The sequence below is a fragment of the Sphaerodactylus townsendi genome, linkage group LG04 (genome assembly GCF_021028975.2).
Source record: "Sphaerodactylus townsendi isolate TG3544 linkage group LG04, MPM_Stown_v2.3, whole genome shotgun sequence".
Lineage (NCBI taxonomy): Eukaryota > Metazoa > Chordata > Lepidosauria > Squamata > Sphaerodactylidae > Sphaerodactylus > Sphaerodactylus townsendi.
In genome coordinates this window covers 148,046,443-148,062,010 of record NC_059428.1, presented here as the reverse complement: position 1 = coordinate 148,062,010, position 15,568 = coordinate 148,046,443, and the positions used below count along the sequence as shown (strand labels likewise).

General features: G+C 49.0%; 1 protein-coding gene across 1 annotated transcript in view; it reads right to left on the bottom strand.

Annotated features, from left to right (window-relative positions):
• The window catches only part of MYO15A (myosin XVA), a 97,571-nt gene extending 83,032 nt beyond the window's left edge, over window positions 1-14,539 (bottom strand). The window contains 7 exon segments of the mRNA XM_048494154.1: window positions 1,315-1,320; window positions 1,795-1,885; window positions 2,858-2,932; window positions 4,234-4,343; window positions 4,967-5,030; window positions 6,459-6,541; window positions 10,372-14,539. Coding sequence (XP_048350111.1) covers window positions 1,315-1,320; window positions 1,795-1,885; window positions 2,858-2,932; window positions 4,234-4,343; window positions 4,967-5,030; window positions 6,459-6,541; window positions 10,372-14,469 — 4,527 coding nt within the window. The 5' untranslated portion in view covers window positions 14,470-14,539.
• Window positions 14,540-15,568: the final 1,029 nt, after the last annotated feature.

Below are 15,568 nucleotides of genomic sequence, written 5' to 3'. Positions count from 1 at the left end.
ATGAGAAGACAGGGAAAGAGGGTGAGGGAGGATGCATTCCATACATGCATAACCGGTGCCGTTTGCCATGCTGGGCTCACTTGAGGTCATGGGTCAAGGCAGAGCTTGAAGACAGAGGACATTCACCCCAAAGAGGACGCAGGAGAGGACTCTGAGTTTCCGACCAGCAAAACCGCCGACCATGCATCAATAATAACAACGCTTTGCTTTTACACCTGAGCAATGGAGTCAGTGGGATCACAGTTGGAGAGTGCCACAGGAGCCATCTAGTCCACCTGCTGCAAGGCAAGGATCAGCCTAGAGAGCAGTGATAAGCGAAGACCTTTTGAGACCGAAAGTGCCCAAACTGCTACCCAAGCCACTTATTTATTGCAAAGAGTGCCAACTCCGGCAATTTAACCTGAATACCGAGGTTTTAGTTTAGAAAAAAATGGTTAGCTCTGAGGCATGTGTGTTACTTCGGGGAGTAAGCTGCGTGGTGATCAGGTGAAAACTTTGTTTTGGAAGCAAACCATACAACTCTCTGAGCGGGTGAATCACGACCCGTTTAACTCAAGGTTACTCAAAAGCAAGCCAGTCATTGCTAGCAACAACCGAGCTTACTCCCGCAGGTAAAGCGATCGGCGCTTTAGTTCTTTGGTGATGAAAATCAGTCGGGGGTTTAACGGTGCTTAACAGGGTTACTCTACACTGCTTCCCCCCCAAAATCCATAGGTCTTAGGTTTAATGCTAATAATCGAGCCCAGCGGCCCAGGCCAGCCTAGATGTGTATTATTATTAGTAGTGATTCCCCATGATGAGCTTTGCTTGTCATTAACACAGAGAGCTCTGAGTGCCACCTCTGGCACCCGTGCCATAGGTTCGCCATCACTGGCCTAGAGCATCCCAGACAAGCGCTCGTTCAGCCACTGCGTGAAGACTGCCAGTGAGGGGGAGCTCAGGACCTCCTTGGGTGGCTGGGACCCCTGCTGCACAACTCTTAGGCCCCTTCCGCACGTGCAGAATAAGGCACTTTCAATCCACTTTCACAATTGCTTGCAAGTGGATGTTGCTATTCCGCACAGTGAAATCCAGCTGCAGAGTGCATTGAAAGTGGATGGAAAGTGCATTATTCTGCATGTGCGGAAGGGGCCTTAGTGTAAAAATGTTTTTCCTAATTTCCAGTGGTACCTTTCGACCCAAGCTCAGTGGGTATGGAAATGGGCTAACGGCTCAGGGGTCAGACCACCATGAATACACCTCCCCCTGTTTTCTGGCCTCACACCGCTTAAAACCAAACCAGACCTTCACACTGCAAAGGCAACAGCACCATACCTCTATCTATGGGAGGACATATTGGACATATTAAGGAAGGGTGTCGATTAGAGGCATCAGGGTAGGGAAGAAAGAAAGAGTTATGATTCAAACGAAAAACACGTGGTAGAATGTTTCGTCCTATCTCTTCCCCCTCCAAATGCATATCTTCCCATTCAATGCACCAGACCATGTTCATAGTTGGGGGCTCCAACATGGCTCCCCGGCCAACATCTGAGATTTTGATTGGCTGTGCAATTTTTTTTAAATGTTGTGTCAGCAGCAGCTTCCACCACAGTGCAAGGGTCTTCATCTGAAGAGAATGCGGGCAAACCATTTTGTGGCTCCGCCTCCTGCAGCGGCCATTTTGTGGCAGAATGCCAAAGGTCGCCACAGGCTCCATAAGGTCGGGGACCCATAGCTCATTGGGCAGGATTCTGTATTTTACAGCAATCCTCCCCCCCCCCGGGGGGGGGCTTTTTAAAGCCCCAGCTCCTGTACCTGCTGGGTTGCAGTGTGCTTTCGATTAATCGCGGCCAAGTATCGGAGGATCAGCTTGGTGGCTTCCGTTTTGCCCGATCCGCTTTCGCCACTAGAAAATCAAAAACCCAAACAAACGTATTAGAAGCGGGCAGGGGTGGAAGGCGGGGGGAAACCTTCTGGCGACCCTGGCTTTTGCTATCCCCTTTATTTTTATGTTAGTTCCCCCCCACTCCCATTTTCCTAAGAAATGTGAGAAAGAGTTAGTTTGGAGCTGAGGCGCCCAAAGGTCAGTGATAGACTGAGATAGAGACCCACGTGGCATCCTGCCCCCACAAGATAGCAGAAACAATCCCGGCTCTCATGAGACCAAAGTGTTAGGGGAAAGGCTAATTATCTACTCAGTGTGTGAAGCCATAAAGTAAAGGTCAACGAAAGAACGTCCCAGAACGGCAGTGGTAACATATAGCAGGCTGGTTACATATATCCTTTAGCAATTACATTGAGCTAGGAATGCATCTCAATCACCTAGATGCAACCCCCCTGACAATTTAGCTGCATCTAAGTCTTTAAAATAAGGTGACCCAGATTGCGCTAAAGTGACTCAGATGCGGACGGAGGTCAGTGGTACATACAAGACGCGCCATATTGCAGTTAATATTGCTTATCGGCTGCAGCGGCGTAACCAATACATCCGGGCTGCAAAACGCCGAGCTTCTGCAGAAGTGCTGGGACGCGTCGCGTTGAGGGTTTGGCCAGCAGTTTCTAAGCCGATCCTGCCTCTGTCACAGAGCTGACAGGTAAACGGCGGCCCAGAAATTCCTGCGTATCTCGGTGCGCCTAACGGCCAGAGCGTTATGCGGAGGCCGCGTCACGCACTGCCTTGCGCCCCAAAGGCAGTGCAGCGAAGTTCCCTCCCTGTCGAGGACTTAATTTGTAGCGCAACCCGCTAAGGGATGCGGAACAAAATTAATCAAAAGCCGAACTATGAGTCCCCGCCAAAAGCGGAACGGATGGTCAGCCTACTTTAAAAAGAAAGACACAGTCTATACGAAGGTGAGTTGCCAGTAAAGGTATTGCTCACCTGATAATAATGCATTGGTTGAGTTTGGCTTCTTTCAGTTTGCTGACGGCAATGTTTACAATTGCAAAAAGGTGTCTGCACAGGCAAGGAAATAAGAATTAACACACAGGTTGTCAATTTCCAGGTGGGGCCTGGAATTCCCCCAATATTACAGCTGTTCTCCAGAAGGAAATGGCATCTTTGGATGGCAGACTCTATGGTATACCACAGAACCTGAAGTCCTAGAGTGACATCACATCATCATAAAGCTCCTCCCCCCTTACAAACTCCACTCTCTCTAGGTTCCCAAAACAGACTGGCCAACCCTGATTAAACACAGACACACAACTGGCTTCAAACTTCCTTAAGTAGATCATGACAATGTGCCTATCAGAGTCTGGAATATGGTTAAAAAGATGGAGTTTGTGGAGAGGGGAAGCTCAGGGAGGAAGTGATGTCACAGCACGTTTGCTGCTGAACTGCCATTTCCTTCTGGGGTGGGGACAGAGCTCTGAAGAATGGAAATTTGTTGGGATTACAGAAGATCAGGTTGGCAATTCTACTTGGGTGCTGATAACAGAAGTGAGATTCCAACCAGGTATTCCCTCATCTCATAGCTCAGTTTCTTGCTAAACTACCTTTCAAACTCCAATTCCCATAATGAGAGCATCTAGAGAGAGACAGACAGAGAGAGAGTCTGGAGGGGAAGGGAGGAGAATATCAGGTCTAATGTTGAGACTCTGTGCCATTAAAGCTGCTGATGGGCAGAGTTAGGAGAACCAAAAGGACCAGAGCCCGTTTGAGGCTTCAGCAAGCAGCTATGGGGCAGGCACTGGATTGCCTCCTTGTATGTAAACAGAGAAATGCAAGGAGAGCCCTCTGCAAGCCCAGTGCACAGAGAACACCCCCAAGGTAAGCGTTCCATGGGTAATGGACCATTGAAATGTGGTTTGCCATCACCTGCCTCTGTGTCACACCTGGTATTCCTAGGAGGTCTTCCATCAAAATACCAGCCAGGGTCAGGGCTAAGAGGGTGTGAGGCCTGCACAAGCCATACCCTGTATTCAGCTGACAATCCACCCATATCCCTCTATCATTTTCACACACCATGTTACCCATCCAGCGTGTCCCCTTCCCTGTATGCACACTTCACATTTCTGTTACCCAGACATAAAACTAGGCTCTTGTCCTTGTTGAACTTTGTCTTGTTCAATCTGCCCACTTTTCCAGTGTGTCCACATGTCGTTGCATTCCATCTCTATCTTCCCGTGTGTACGTCATCCTTTCCAATTTGGTGTAATCTGCAAATTTAATTAGTAGTTCCCCACCCCCTTATCCACATCATTTATGAAAATATTGAAAAGCACCCTTAGATCTGTATAGTAGCGGAGACTTACGGTGGATTCTCTCCCAGGGCCTTCCCTTCGTACAGCAGCACGTTATCTGTCCCGTAGATGTTGTACATTTTGTATGGGTTGACTGACACCAAGATGCTGCCTATGTAGGTCTGGGAGAGAGAGAAATTTCAGAAGAAAAGGAGCTACAGGGCAGGCACTGGATTGCCTCCATGTATGTTAACAGAGAAATGCAAGGAGAGCCCTCTGCAAGCCCAGTGCACAGAGATCTCAGCCATATTTTCCAACCTGGTAGGAACATGGGGAGGGGGTGGGGAGGGGGATGGATGGATGGATGGAAGGGTATAAGTCGCCTCGGATATTTGTATGAGTTATACTGAGAATTTAAACTGGTTTTATTGATTTTATTGGAATTATGGGAATCTGATGTACACCGCCCTGAGCCCTTTGGGGGAGGGTGGTATACAAGTGTAATAAACAAACAAACAAACATTTCGGGGGTACCGCTAAAGGGGCTGATGGGAATTGTAGTCCATGAACATCTGGAGCACCATAGGTTGGCCACCCCTTCTTTAGGCTAACCTCACAACAATCTTGAGAGGTGGGTTAGAGGGAAAGCATCTAATCCAATGCTCTCCAGAGATCTTTGGGACTTTGTAGGGATTTGAACCTGAGTTTCTCTAGTTGGTCCCATACTGCATCCATTACACCACGCTGGCTATGTGGTTGAAAAGCTGGAAATCAACAGGAAGATGCATCATAACAAAATGCTTACGTAAATCAGTCCCCGATCGAACCTCTTTCTGATATTTTGAAGGACCACACCCTGATGGAGCTCCCTGCAATGGAGAGAAGAGTATCTTTAGCGGTACCTTCTTCATATTAAATCAAGAAATCATAAAAAAAACCCTAATATTCATGCATTCCAAGGCTATATATGCGTAGTAAATATAGGTGCTGCCTTTGTTCACATGACATGGCAGCCACATTGCAGGGAGTGTGCAATCTCATTAAACATGGTTTGTGCGCTCCCAGTACACGTGATTGTAATTTCTGGGGACAACTACGTGCTCCACATTTGGAGAATGCCAACGATCCCAGAATGGCTTGCTATTTGTCTGTTTGCCCTCAGTCTGAATCCCCTGCTCCTGAGAAATTAAGGAGTGGGATGAAAAAAAGACCATTTCCAGGTCACATCCTAACAATGTCTTCAACCTCTGTAGCAAAGACCATAGAGATTGGAGAAATTCCTAGAGTATTACCTGGAAGTTTAGGAGTGGAGGATTGGGTTTGGGGATGTTGTGATACAACTACCAGATAATGCCCTACACCAGTGGTGGCGAACCTTTGGCACTCCAGATGTTATGGACTACAATTCCCATCAGCCCCTACCAGCATGGCCAATTGACCATGCTGGCAGGGGCTGATGGGAATTGTAGTCCATAACATCTGGAGTGCCAAAGGTTCACACCATGGGATTTCCTACACACTACATTGGGGAACTACATTCTTAGAACATCACCTGGAGGTTTGGGGGGGAGGAGAGTTTGAGGAGGATGTGATGTCATTGCCAGGTGACGCTCTAAAAAATTTCCCACTCTTTATGGCCTTTATAATAGAGACTGGGGAAACCCTAGAACATCCCCTAAATTTAAGGATGGAGGATGGTGTTTGGGGAGGATGTGATGTCACTACCTGGTAAAACTCTAGGAATGTCTCCAATCTTTATGCTCTTTACCATAGAGACTGGGGAAATTCCTAGAACTTCACCTGAAAGTGACATTGCCCCACCACGAACTCCAGCATTCCCAGGCTTGATTTCTCTCAGTGTTTCTGAGGCAGATCTGGCAACTCTATATTCAGATAGCTTCTGTGAATGCTGCCAACCTCCAGGTGGGGCCTGGAGATATCCTGGAATTGTATCTGATCTCCAGAGGACAGGGGCCAGTTCCCCCGGGAGAAAATTCAAGCGTTATAGGCCAAGCTCTATGGCATCACGTCTCTGCTGAGTTTCCTCCCCAAAATCCACCATCCTCAGGCTCAGCCTCCGAATTTCCAGAAATGTTGCAACTGAGAGTAGGCAACCATAGAATGCATAGATATCTGCGTCCCACATTTTGGGCCACAGACAGATCAACAGCAACAATTACATCAAGTCGTACACCCAGATATCCCCAAGTTTGGGGACCTTTGTCATCCTTGGTGTGGTAGTCAGCAAATCCCACCAAATCCGCACAAATGCGCCCCACCCCCCAATGACCACTTACTCCAGCTGGGTCATGTCTTCGACCCCTTTGTCCCCTTGAGGCACTGCAAAGCTCCCAGCTTGCAAGTTGTGGACGGTCTGCATCTATATAAAGAAAAGATCATGAGAAGAGGAGTAAAGTTCAGAAGACCACCCCTGGAGCATTGAGGGTCTAAAACAACAAAGACCCCTCCCCTGGAGCTGCCTTTGTGCCTGGCTGTCTAATGACAGTAACAAACCTGTGTTTGCACCACTTTGGGTTTGCAGATAGGCCATCATAGTATTGCCAATCCCCTGGAATTATGATTAATCTCCAGATGGCAAATATCATTTTACTGGAGGAAACATCTGCTTTGGAGGGCAGGCTCTATGGCAGTGGTGGCGAACCTTTGGCACTCCAGATGTTATGGACTACAATTCCCATCAGCCCCTGCCAGCATGGCCAATTGGCCATGCTGGCAGGGGCTGATGGGAATTGTACTCCATAACATCTGGAGTGCCAAAGGTTCACCACCACGGCTCTATGGCATTGTACCGTGGGGAAGTACCTCCCCTCCCTCAGCTCCGCCCTCTCTGGACTCCACCCACAAATTTCTAAAAATTTCCCAACCCTATAAGGGACTTTCATTTTTTTAAAAAAGGGTAAGTCAACAAGAGTGAATATTATTTTTTAAAAAAATTCTGTGCCTAGAAAATTAGCATATCAGGGAAAGAGTTCTAACCTAACCTTGTCCCTGAGATGCTAGCTTTCTGCATGGGTGGAATTTTTTCACATGATCATTTTGGTCACGTCAACAGAAAATTGCAGACTAGAAACGAGCGCTGGTGGAAGTTAGAGGAGAAGGTGCCAAAGCGGGGCTGGAGCAGAATATCAAGAAAACAAAAGCAACGACCGCTGGAGAATTGCACAACTTTAAGCCAGACCACGAGGAAATTGAAATTGTTCAAGACTTTTTATTCCTCCGCTCCATCATTGACCAAAAAGAAAACTGCAACCGAAAAATCAGAAGAAAATTGAGATTGAAAAGGGCAGCCAGTTAATTCCTGAATTCTTCACTACCATGTATGGGTGTGACAGCTGGACAACGCAGAAAGCAAACAGGAAGGGATTGCTTTGAAATGTGGCCTAGGAGGAGAGTTTATGGATACTGTAGATGGCCCAAAAGACAAATCAGTGAGTTCTAGATCAAATCAAGTCCCTAGAAGCTAAAATGACTAAACTGGGGCTGTCGTACTTTGGTTGCATAATGAAAAGACAAGATCGGAAAAGACAATAACACTAGGAAAAGTTGAAGAAAAGAGGAAAACTCAACCTGAGATGAACGAACTCCATAGCCTTCAGTTTGCAAAACCTAAGCAAAACTGTTATAAGATGACATTTTGGAAGACACTGATTCATAGGGTCATCCCAAGTAGGAAGTGACTTGACAGCACTTAACACATCCACACACGGCCCTTTCTTGGCACCCTCCCCCTGAAACTAAAATCCATGGCTTTTGACATAATGTTAGCACCCGCCAGTTTCTCCAGGGGAACTGATGTACTTCATCTGGAAATCAGACCCTAGCTGCAGGTTGATAACTCTACTAGCAGTCCATTTAACCCAGTGATGGAATTCAAATAATTTAACAACTGGTTGTTTACAAGCACCATTTTAACAACTGGTTTTGTCGAAGTGGTGCGAACCGGCTGAATCCCGCCACTGATAAACCCAGTTTCCTGTTTTCAACAGTGATCAGCCAACCAGCTGGGCACGAAGGGTACGGCTGTTGGCTATTTAGATGTTGGCAATTTCAGGATCAGACCCATCCTGGCTTCATGACATGACACAGCGGTGAACCAGGGAGCTGCACCCATCCCCTCTTGCACTCCTGACAGCTGTGAGCAAACCATCCCCTGTGGCGTGACAGTGTCTTTTTTACTGTGGCTTTCCCAAGCGGTTGAGGGTGCAGCATGGCCAGGAAGCTGGTCCAGGGAGCAGCGCTTTGGCTCAGTCAAAGCAGGAACATTCCAGAATCCAAGGCCTGGAAAACGCTGAGTTTTTGCAAACAGCCCTTTGCTGGTTTGAGACTAAAAGTAGGCAGGAGACCAACTAGCCACGACCCCTTGAGGACTGCCAGCTTTAAGCAACCTCCTGAGCTGCCCTCGGTATGATTCCGGCTGCAGGAAGTAAGTTGCACTCTAATTAAAACTCTCCTTCTGTTCCAACCCGACTCTGTGTTGGAGATCAAGTCCCCGAATTTACATGCCGCTCTTTTGTTCAGCTGGCTGCCTTCTCAGAAGGAACAATGCCTCCATTTTAATCATAGGGTAGCCGCTGCTGCCTTAAAAATGGGCTCATCCCAGTGCATTTGATGCAGCCTCAAACATGGAAAATAGAACAAGTGGTTCTGAGACGCTTATTTCCTAAAGTTCGGTTGCCGAATTTCTGCACAGCATTTCTTCTTATCTCCTAAAGTTCGGTTGCCGAATTTCCGCACAGCATTTCTTCTTATCTCCTAAAGTTCGGTTGCTGAATTTCCGCACAGCATTTCTTCTTATCTCCTAAAGTTTGGCTGCTGAATTTCCACACAGCCGCCTGCGGTTAGCTGTGCCGGAACGGGGCATACAGAGATGGTACTCCCCCTGATTCCAAGGTGTAGTTGTGGGGTTGGACTGTTTGGGGCTCACATTTTTCTCCCTCGGAATTATAAAGCGATGATAAATAAGGGAAACCTCATCTAGGTGAGGACGGACCACTGTTTTTAAAGAGAGATGATGCTTCATCTTTTCTGATGTGTATGTTTACGGCAGGATTTGGGCTGAATATTCCAACCACGCAACAGATTGTTCCTGCTTCCCCCTTCCCACCGCTACATGCCAATTTCTCTGAAATTCTGCTCCAGGGAAAAGAGACCCCAAGGAATTACAGAAGGGTAGTTTCAGTGCAAACAGGGAAACCAATGGAAATTGCCATTTTAGTCTAGATCCATTGCATATTTTCTCGCTGCGACAACCCATCAAATAGATTTGGGAAGTATTACAAAAATCCGCATTTAAAATATGGAATTTGAATGGGTATACATTTGAGCAGCAAATGAAAGGGGGGGGAGATAATTGGCTTCCAGTCATGAGTCAATTCCCGTGCAAGTATTCCGTCTGCCTCCCCCCACCACACTGGCATCAACTCAAAAGAAAACATATATGAAGCTTAACTTGAACAGAGCTGCTGATACAATCCCACACCCTAGGAACAATTTTCTTGACTAGCCAAACAAACCAGTGCCCTGGAATTTTGTCCCCATCATGTTCCCACCTTCTTGGTGGCCCTGATGGAGGGGAGAGGAGAAAATATTGGTCTCCAAGATTCCTAGAGGTCAGGGGGTGGACCTGTAGCAAAATGAACCTATAAAGGCTTTGTCCTAAGCAGAGAGCACGTGGTCTGTGGATGTTGGAGCTAACCCCAAATTCACATAACCGTCTCTCCAGGTCTGCCCCAAGGAACAACTGAATTAATCTGTCTGGGAACTTACCGGAACCTTCGGGTGGGTTCTGGAATTTCACTGGCATTACCAGAGAGCAATCTAGCAGTCATAGAGATCAGTAACATGACTGAGCAGGACTGCAGTGTGGGGCATGGGACGCTCCCTCGCAAGCCCTATAAAAAGCCTAGTGAGGCCCATAGCCAGTTGATGGTTGACCCAACTGTGTAAGTTCTGCGCAAGCTCATGTAGCCCTGAACAATGTGACCGATCCTCAGTCCCCCATCAGGTGCCCTCATGCATACTCAGCATGGTCCAGAAGCTATGATCCAGAAACACAAGAAAGTCAGGATTTGGGGAGGGCGCTTCAAGGGAAACTCCCCCCCCAAATGAGACCCAACAGTTCCTCCTTTCTCTGACTGAGTCCAATACCATGAACCCTACCCCCCGGCAACGAAACAAATCAGGACTTACCTTACACTGCCAACCTGCATTTGGAACGTTGTCAGCCACCTTTGTCCCGCGGGTCAGGTACCACGCCACACCAGTTCCCAGTTTAGGGGCCTGTCGGCTAAACTCCTCCACAGGAGTCTGGTGATACATTTTCTCTGAGGCCCGCTTATTTGGCATCTCGCGGACGTGCATGGTGTGGTAGTCAGACCAAGCCTGTTCTGGCATATGAGCTTTTCTCCTGAAGGAGGAACCGATCCGCTGCATCTGTGGCATTACGACCGCGTATCTGCTCGTACCATCGTCTGCTTCGTTTCCAAGCAACTTGGTGAGTGGATAAGCAGGCCCTGGCCTTCTTGGCATGTTATACTGGTCTTGAAATGCCAGACTTCCTCTTCCTGTGGATTGAAATGGAGCTGATCTTTGGATCACAGGACTGAGGCCGGGCCTCCCCCTCAGCGTACCGGGGTCGCTGCCGACAATGGGGTGGCTCAAATTGCCACCCAAGATTTCCTGCTTTAGACTGGGTGACCGAGAACGATTGGCCTCCGCCACTTGCTTCAACGATGGACGAGGAGACCGTGTGTCGTGAGCATGAGGGTGTATGGAGCAAGGTGGTGGGTCCTGACCAGACTTAGCTGAATATATACTCCCTTTCCCTGTGTTGTCCGTATTTTCTGCAGTAGAATGTTGGATGGAAGAGGCAATCTCCGCCATCCCAACTAGAGGTTGACCAATGCGCTTGATGAAGTCCTTTGTTGAGCTGGAAACAGGACTTGACGGCAGAGATGGATTTGATAAGCTTCTCAGATTCCCGCTACTTCCCATAGTAGGGGAGCGATTCTGGGGGGTAGCCATTCCATTTCCAGAAGAATGATCCCACCTGTGCTGTGGCAACCACTGCTCGTCCACCTGCCCATGGACATCATCGAGAGACTGGGCATGAGCAGGTGAGTCAACTGGAGTTTCTACGATGGTGACCCTACGGCTTGCTGGCCGAGTCTGCATATGTGGGGATGAAATCCTCGAGCTCCTGGTGGACAGAATGGGAGACGGGTGGCCATATTGCCCCAGGAACTGATTTTTCATTAAAGGTTTCACGGCTTTGTTTGGTGGTTCAGGCTGTCTGTTCCAAGCTTGGGGAAGCCTTTCTTGAATATCAGCTGCTGAAGGACTCACTCTTCCCGACGGCTGTGGGAAATTTGAGGTAGGAGGAGATTCATAATATCTGAGGGGTGGCTGTGGTGATGGAGGACCTTGAATACCCCTGGTGGCTGGCCCATGGATCCCCGCTGGAGCATATCTACCAGAGCTGGCACTGCGAAGAGAATCCTGAAATTTAGAAATGTTGGATTTGAGGGAGATTTGAGAAGACGATTGCCTCAAAGGGGGCTCATTCCTTGAGCTACCAGCAGGTCCTAAAGTAGTGGATGAAGTGTTGCGTCGGCGTGTAAAAGGATTACGTGCTGGAAGACGAGGGGAAGATGTGGGCTCTTCTAATAAAGCGGATGGTCTTTGTCCCCGTGCAGGGGCAGGGACAGAGGCCTTGTCCATGGCTGGTGTTGAGCCCAGTCTTCTCATGGAAGGGCTTTCGGGCCTCACCGTGGACCATGAAGTCGGCCCCTGTGAGGACATACGATCTCCAGACCATTGCTTGAAGGAATTACTCACCTCAGGTGTGTGGAAATCCACTCGCGTCCGATTCGAACCAAAGGACCTTGTGCTTTGTTTTGAGGAAAAGGACGAGATATTCCTTTGTGAGACCTGAGGGGAAGCAGGCCTTTGAGAGTTGTTGTTGTTAATGGCTTCCTGACTGAACGACCTCGGTGGCAAACCGACTCCTGCAGACAGCTTTTTGTAGGAAGGCGACCCTGCCAACGGAAGCGTGTTGTGCAGCTCTTCCTGAAGCTCATTGCGCAGTCTTGTTGTGGGGGGACGTGAAGCGTGAGGGCTGCTGTGCCTCTGTGGACCCTGAAAACGACTCACAGGTTTGGGGGATGAAGTTGAATTAGGTATTTCAAATTGCCTCGTTCCGACCTGTAGGGTCTGTGCCACAGATTTGCTGCCGCCGAACATTGAAAGGACTTTCTTCACTGGAGATGATGTCAAAGATTGGCTCTGCTCCCTGGCGTCCCGGTGTTTCAGTATGGGTTTTGGTTGCGTGAGGGATTTCTGTAGGAACTGCCCCAAAGGACTTCCACAGTCTCTTGCGGTGAAGTTCAGACGTGAATTGGCGGAGAAGTTCAGATGTGAGCTGGCCTTGCAGGTGCATTTTGGTTCATTTAGGCCCGAATTCCTCACACTTGGTGGTTTGGGGGAGACAGGCTGTGCAAGACCACCACCGAGAAAGCCCTGCAACAGTTTTGAGATCTTGGGCGGCTGGGAGGATCCCACATTCTGATCATCAAACTGGGCAAAAGGAGAGGTCAGGGGTTCAGATTCTTCATAGTTCTCCTCATCTTGATCCAAACTGCCAATGGAAAACGGCGACGAGGGAGGAAGGGGGACATCCAATTTGTCAATACCGAAGAGCTTCACTTGGGGCCTCGGGAAGAGCCGGAACTTCCGGTTCAAAGAAAGCTTCGGAGATAAATTCTCCCCCATCCCTTCTTGCTTGAAATAGGAAAACTTAGAAAAATCTGAAGAGTAACCTCTACGGTCAACCTCAGCCTCCTCCATCTCCATGATATCGTCCAATGGGTAGGCATAAGGGTTATACGAAGATGGAGTCTCAGGTGGCCATTCGTTCTCCTCGTTGCCAGCTTCGTGAAGACGACAGTCATTGGGATAGTCTCCTTCTTCCACCCCTGAATAATAGGGGTCTCCAGCAGAGGCATACTGGTCATTCAACCCTCTTGGCTCTTGATAATCGGCATAGTTATCGTAAGGTTCGTAGGGTGAATAACTGGTGGTAGGCTCATATTCTTGGTCAGCCTCGGTGAGGTAACCATGCTGGTCTTCCGACAGATGGTTATAGTACTCTACCGGTTCTTCGTACGGTTCATATTCCTCATCTGGGTACCTATCATAAGACTGACTATCATAGTTAGAATAGTCATAGTGAGAGGAAGACTGGGGCTCAGTGTATTCGCCCTCTTGATAGCGGGCATAGTACAGTTGTGCCACAGGGCTGTCCAAGGGGGCATCGAGGTGGTCCCACTGGCCAAACTCTTCTTGTGTTTCACCATAGAGCGCCCTGGCTTCGGGCAGCCTCCTCATATTAGCCCGGTGCCTCAAGACCTCCGCCTCGGAAGGAAAAGGGAGCTTTTTGGCCCCGATCCTCGTCAGCCAGGCTTCGTTCGCGACCCGCTCGTCATACATGTACCTGCCCCGCTTGGCTAGGAATTTCCTGGTCAGCCAGCTGGTGGTGGAAGCCACTTTGCTGACAACCTGTGCCCGGGTCTTGAACTTCTCGTTCGGCTTCGCCCGTTGCAACAGATTGCCGAAAAACCCGCCCCCTTTCCCCTTATCTTTGGGTTTCCCACCCAGCCGTATCAGCATGAAGGCCGGCTTCTTGGTCCCTTCCGCCTTGGGCTCCTCTTTCTTCTTGCCCTTCCCCATCCCTTTGAAGCGCATCATGAGCTTGGAGGTGGACTTCAGGACGGCCTTGTTCTTCTGCTGCTGCTTCTGCTTCTTGGTGCTGAGCTTCTTCAGCCCCCAGAAGAAGCGCGACGTGTTTTTGAACTGGCTCTTCTTCGGCTTCTTGAGCCGCAGGCCTTTGAATCCCATGAAGATCCTGGAGGTGCTCTTCAAGCTGCGTTTCTTCTTGGGTGGCGGCTCCTTCTTGGCGATGGTCACCACCTTGGCGGCTCCTTTCAGCTGGGCTTTGGCATGTTCCTTCTTGGCCCCTTTCTTTTTCTTGGCATCGTCGGTGGTCAGGCCCAGGACCAGCTTCGAGGCGCCTTTCAGCTGCTTCTTCCCATCCTTCTTGTCTTTCCCTTTCTTCTTGGGGTCATCTTTGCTCTCTCCTGCTTCCTCCACGATCTCACTGTCCATTTCGCTCTGCTCCGTCTTGCCCGCGTCGGCTTCCGACACCTCCTCGGAGTCAGTGGCTTCCTTTTTGCCCTTTTTCCCTTTGGCGGCATCTTTCCCTTTCTTCATGTCAGCCTTTTTTCCTGCCATGCTGGAAGAAGCGGAGGCTCATTCTCCGGTCCGCCTCTGAGATTTCACCGCCAGGTCGGCCCTTCGGCAAAGATTGACGAGCGCCTCCATGAGGGATTCCTTCCGCAAGGAAGCAGCAGTCTCCGTGTCAAAACCTTGGCAAATAGGCCAGCCAAAATCAATATAGCAGCAACAGGAACATGTTCTCCACAGCTTGAGAAGTCCTCTCAGTGGCAGGAATACACCGTGATAACAGCCTTTCTTTTATTTACCTTTCAGCGGTTTGGCCGAGACACTAGAGATCAATTATTTCTCTCCTCTCCTCGAGATAATGCATAGTTATTCTGCGTAATTCTCCCCGAGGAAGTTAGCTCTGACCGCAGTGGAGGCTGCTTCTTTGATTCATCTTGCGGGCATTTCTCTTCTCATAGTTTTCCGGCAGAGCGGCATTCCCTTCTCTTCTGGGTTCTACAAAGTTCTCTCGCTCAGAAGTTTTTTCATCCCTGGCCCCTGATGTGCTTTCTGCAGGGAGCTGGAGAGTTAAGAAGTCAAGGAGGGAGAGTTACTGTACAGTCGGAACGTAACTGTATCTCCTGGGCTCGCGATGGTATGAATAATGCACGTGGGCTGCTCTGTCTCGGCTCGGGGAGCCTTCCAAAGAAGAAATAAAAGGTTTGAAGGAAGGCAAAGAAAGGAAGAAGCAGGGAGGAACTCAGAGGGCCCTTCTGCCTTCGTCAAAAACAGTTGCCCGGGATGCAGAAGAGAGGGCAGTTGCAAAATATCCCTCTTGAGCAAATCAAATCCAGCTTATGTGCTGCCCGGTCAACCCATGTTGAGATGATGGTCACAGAAGTGGGGGTACACAGGATGGATATTCCACATGGGCAGAGTTGGGAATCAAACCCGGTTCCCCAGATTACAGTCACCTGCTCTTCACCGCTACACCACAAAGGCCATCCAGCACAACCCCTTACCAATCAAAGCACTCCCAACAGATGTAAGAGTACCACTCTATTCTGCATTGGTCAGACCTCACCTAGAGTACTGTGTTCAGTTTTGGGCGCTGCAATTTAAGAAGGATATTGACAAGCTAGAACAGGTCCAGAGGAGGGCAACCAAA